Source organism: Gossypium raimondii, chromosome 7, assembly GCF_025698545.1.
Source record: "Gossypium raimondii isolate GPD5lz chromosome 7, ASM2569854v1, whole genome shotgun sequence".
In the NCBI taxonomy this organism is placed as follows: domain Eukaryota; kingdom Viridiplantae; phylum Streptophyta; class Magnoliopsida; order Malvales; family Malvaceae; genus Gossypium; species Gossypium raimondii.
This window is the reverse complement of record NC_068571.1, coordinates 41,832,075-41,837,309: the sequence shown is the minus strand read 5'-3', so window position 1 is coordinate 41,837,309 and position 5,235 is coordinate 41,832,075. Positions and strand designations below refer to the sequence as shown.

Here is a 5,235-nt window from a genome sequence, read left to right as displayed (position 1 = left end):
ATTTTGTTAGTTTGATATTTTAAAATAAGATAATACTCACTTAGTAATTATGCATCTAAAAGATATACTGTAATAAATCTAGATTTAACAAAATAATTTTAAAAATATTAATCCTAGAACTTGAAATTTGAAATCTAAAAGGTGAAAAGAATAAATTCTTAAAGATAAAAATATAAAAATATAAATTTAAATTTATTAAAACTTATAATATATTTTAACCTTTGAAGTAATTACTTTTCTTTAAATTTAGTTAATCAATTTAATGTAAGGTATTTTAGTTTTAATTTTTATTCCACAATTTTACCCTTGATAATTGCCGTATCCGTAAACTTTAGAAAGGAAACAAATCCGCTTCTATAAGTAAGGTCGTCTGCTCTAAAACTTGAACACCACCTCACATAATCACCATGGATCTTTACACTTACATTCCATCGATTGCATCTTTGTTGCTGTTTCTATACATTTTCTCCAGAAAAACACCCAAGAACTCCAAGAAACATTGCATCCCTGAACCAACCGGTTCATTGCCACTCATCGGTCACCTCCATCTCTTAGGTGGGAAAGAACCAATCTGCAAGAACCTAGCAACAATGGCGGACAAACACGGCCCACTCTACTCACTCAAACTCGGAACCCACCGACTTTTAGTGGTAAGCAGTTGGGAAATCGCCAAGGATTGTTTCACCAACAATGACCGAACCTTAGCCACTCGAGCCAGCATCGCCGCCGGGCGGCACATGGGTTACGACAACGCTATCTTTTCGCTCGCCCCATACGGTGAATATTGGCGTAACATCCGTAAGATGGCCACCGTCGAGCTTCTTTCAAGCCACCGTTTGGAGAAGCTGAAGCACATACGGTTCTCCGAAATAGACTCGTTCATCAAAGAGTTGTACGGGCTTTCACGAAACGGTGATAAAGTGACTATCAGTGAGGCGTTGGAACGGTTGACGTTTAACATCAACCTTAGGATGCTCTTCGGAAAACGATTCTCCGGTAACGAGTACGGGGAAGTAGACAGCGAGCCGTGGCGGTACATGGAAGCCATTAAGCGAGCGTTGTATCTATTTGGGATATACGTTTTGGCGGATGCTCTGCCGTGGCTCGAACGATTCCATATTCAAGGCCATGTTCGTTCCATGAAGGAAACTGCCAAAGAACTCGACTCAGTAATCAGTGTTTGGCTCGAAGAACATCTTAAGAAGAAAAGGGAAAACCAGGGTGCCTCTGAAACTGATTTCATGGACGTGATGTTAACTCACTTGCCCGAGGATACTGTAATTTCAGGCCATACACGCGACACCATTGTCAAAGCGACAACATTGGTAATGGTTACATCACACTATATCTTTTAAACTCCTAATTGACTAAATTATTAGTAAGCTTACCTATTTTTTAGATAAGAGTTCGCCTTCATGACGGTGCGATCCCACATCGTGCGATCTCATAGAAGAATAAAAACACCTCAAGTACAAACCCTGTAGACTACAAGTTAGGACCAATCGAGAATTTGAGTAACGGATCGATAATGACGAGTACCATAATAAATATTTACTAATTTATATTTTTTTATTAATTTTTAATCATGAAACCACTTAAACATTTTTAATAACTTTAGTTAGATAATTATTTTGAGAAAAAAATTAAAACTGAATTTAAGATGTTGTCATATTTTTTTTTTGTTATTTACGAAAACATATTTAATATCTTAAACTAGTTTGTTGAGTATTTTATTTTATTTGCAGTGAATAGAATAATTACTATTATTATATAATATTATACATTTAATTTTCATATGATAACATGAAATATAAAATTGAAAACAAGCCAAATGGGTATTAGTATTTGAGTTAAAACTCAACTCATAATTTTACAAATTTGTTTTACTTGAATTTATTTGAGTGAATTACATCCAATATCACTAAATTGTTTGTAAGTTTATGTTTTGGTTAGTCAACCTTAAAAAGTTACAAAATTGTTATTAAACTATTCTAAAGTGTTCGTTTAAGTTATTAAACTATTCGAGTGAAAACAATTTCTTTTTATAAATTCAGGGCGGGTCCGGACAAAACCTTACTTGAGGCCCGATCCGTTTTCTAGATGAGTATTATTTTTTGGTCTAAACCCATTTTTCGGATCTATATATTTACCTAAACTCTCTTATTTTTCGGGTGGCCTGAACTATAGATAGGTCATATAGCTTACTCAACTTATTTTCACGTTTAATATTGTTTCCAGCACTTGTTAATCTTAAAACTTGAACAAGATTGAATATGTGTATACTTCATCATTATAACCCCACTGCTATTTGCAGGTTCTTACATTGACCGGAGGAGAAAGCACATCAGTGACAATCACATGGGTACTTTCTTTACTACTGAACCACCCCAATGTTCTAATCGCAGCCCAAGAAGAGATAGATCACCACGTTGGAAAACAAAGGTGGGTTGAAGAATCAGACATTAAGAACCTCAAATACCTACAAGCTATAGTTAAGGAAACTCTACGTTTATACCCACCAGGACCAATCACCGGAATCCGTGAGGCCATGCAAGATTGTTGCATCGCCGGCTACGATGTTCCAAAAGGGACTCGTTTGATTGTTAACCTTTGGAAACTACAACGAGACCCACGGGTTTGGGAAAATGCCAATGAGTTTCGTCCAGAAAGGTTCATGACAACACATGTTGATTTCGATGTTAAAGGTAAAAATTTCGAGTACATGCCGTTTAGTTCCGGTAGAAGGTCGTGTCCTGGAATGACGTTTGGGTTGCAAGTTGTGCACTTGACGGTGTCGAAATTAATTCAGGGATTTGATATTAGGGTGGCGGAGGGGACCGCGGTGGATATGGAAGAAGGCTTGGGACTTGCCTTACCTAAGTTGAATCCTCTTGAAGTTGTATTATCGCCACGCCTTGGAACTGAGTTTTACGAATGCCTTTAAGATGGTGAAAAATATATACTAGAAATTTAGCGTTTTATATTTTGATTAAATAATTATTGGATGTGATAATGGCATGGTGATACAGCTTTTAGTTGAGCATTAAATAAGTTTACTGAATGCACTTGGGAATAAATGTAAGCACATTATTAAATTTTAAAGTCGATATTAGTAAAAAGATTTTATTTGAATATCATGTTTAATTGGAATAAAATTAGACCCGAAATCTATAACAAATTACAACACTTATGCTTATAGCCGAGATATTCTCATGAACTACCTGGTTGAAGAAAAGTGTGTTTGACATTGCCAGGTAAAATTATTGTAAGGGATTGAAATGTTAAAAAAATGTTTAAAATAATAAAAGTCTAGTTATGTATATGGTGTTATGTGCAAGATTATATTGTTTATTATAATTATTGTAAATAAATTATTCTTTTTGTTTAGTGTGTAATTGAATTTTTAAGGACAGATTTATGTACAAGCCCATTTTGCCCGGGACCCAATTAACCCAATCAATAAACCCATTACCAGACCCAAACAACACCCAAAACCCAACAAAACAAAAAATAAATGACCCAATACAATTGGCCCAATAATCCCAACAGGCTCAGAACCCAGTCAAACTAGGGTTTCAGAAAACTGAAACCCTAGCCTACCTGCCCTCAGCCGCCGTTGCCCACCACCACTTGCTCCACCAACTCCTCTGGCACCTGCAAGGGAGAGCACACGCAACAACAAGTACAATGACGGTAGAAATTGTAAAAAAATGGTTGTAATGGGTTATAAATAGTCGAATTTCATCTTTGTAAGGGGCTTTTGAAAAAAAAAAAATTGGAAGAAATAATAAAAAGTTTTTTAAAGGTGATTTTCTTTGGTTTTTCCGATTTCCCTTTTTCCTATTTTCATTTTATTTCTGTTTTCTAAGTGGGTTCTTTCTTCTTTTGTTTTATTAAATCAAATATATATACATATATATAAGAAGATATAGAATAAAAATAAAAAAGGGGTTTTTACCTGTTTTCGGCACTAACGGAGAGGAAGAACCGAAAGGTCTCTTTCGATTTCGGCCCTTTTCGCCGGCATTTCGACTTTTCTAACCCCGAATATGAACCCAACTCAATTTTTGACATTAAGCCATTAACTAATCAACTAGGTACCAATTTTGGGCGTTACGAGGGCGCTAATCCTTCCTCGTACGTAACCGACTCCCGAACCCGTTTTTTGAATTTCGTAGACCAAATTCGTTGTTTTAATAAAATTAAATTGTTTATTAAAAACAACCGCTTTTAAATGTGATCCGATCACACCTTATGAAAAAGGATCGGTGGCGACTCCCTTTTTTATTTTCATTTTTCAAAACCCAAGTCGACCCCGTTTTCATCCAAAAAATGGTGTCAACAATGTATATGGTGTTATGTGCAAGATTGAGAGTACTTATATTGTTTATTATAATTATTGTAAATAAATTATTCTTTTTGTTTAGTGTGTGATTGAATTTTTATGGAAAGATTTAGAAAGGAGGGTGATTTAGTTAATATATAAGAGCGAAGTTGCAACTTGGTAAATAAGTTTAACTTAAATCAAGTATTATATTGTAAATTAATAGTGAATTAATTTCTAGGTAAGACCACCACACAGGCATAGGAAGTTTTCTATCTATGTATTTTTACTTTATTAGTTAGTGATGCCAGTTACGAGCATAAAATGTTTCCAAACCACATAATCAATTGTGTTCATCTCAAACTTTTAATGTGCTAGTTAATAAGGCTTATTGTAATTGAATGCGTAGTTGAAAATCAACCTTTATGTGAAACACATTTTTTTGAAGGGATAAATCTCAAAATTATATATGAACTTTGAATTAATGTGTAATTGTATACATGAACTTTAATTTGGTGTAGTTAGACACGTGAAATTTTGATTATGGTTCAAATGTGTACTTGAAATTTTAATTTTGATAAAGAAATAGATAAATCAATCTATTGTTATATTAGATAAATATAATTATTTATATATGCAATATATAAACATAAAATGATGTCATATCAATTATTGTGTTAATAATTTACGAGAATTGGATCAAATCAAAATTTCATGTATAAAATTGCACAAAATCAAAGTTCATGTGTTAAACCAAAGTTCATGTATAGTTTTGAGAATTATTCCTTCAAATTAGTATCATATTGTTTGATTAAATTCCTATAGAAAATTAAACTATTACAAAACAACTATTTTGAATTCCTTTTCTTATTAATTTAAAATATACAGAGACCTAATCTTTGAATAAATAA

The 5,235-nt window shown here is 33.5% G+C and overlaps 1 protein-coding gene across 1 annotated transcript; it reads left to right on the top strand.

The window, feature by feature from the left end:
• The first annotated feature begins 374 nt into the window (after positions 1-374).
• On the top strand, positions 375-3,132 carry LOC105790734 (dimethylnonatriene synthase). Its single transcript, XM_012618484.2, has 2 exons — positions 375-1,325; positions 2,315-3,132. Exons 1-2 carry the CDS (start codon positions 408-410, stop codon positions 2,942-2,944), a joined length of 1,548 nt encoding a protein of 515 aa, XP_012473938.1. The 5' UTR covers positions 375-407; the 3' UTR covers positions 2,945-3,132.
• The last annotated feature ends 2,103 nt before the right edge of the window (positions 3,133-5,235 follow it).

Excerpts from the sequence above, each read along its gene's own strand:
- LOC105790734 (XM_012618484.2), top strand. The coding sequence starts at position 408 with ATGGATCTTTACACTTACATTCCATCGATTGCATCTTTGTTGCTGTTT. Across the intron at positions 1,326-2,314 it reads TTGTCAAAGCGACAACATTG|GTTCTTACATTGACCGGAGG; the intron begins GTAATGGTTACA and ends TGCTATTTGCAG.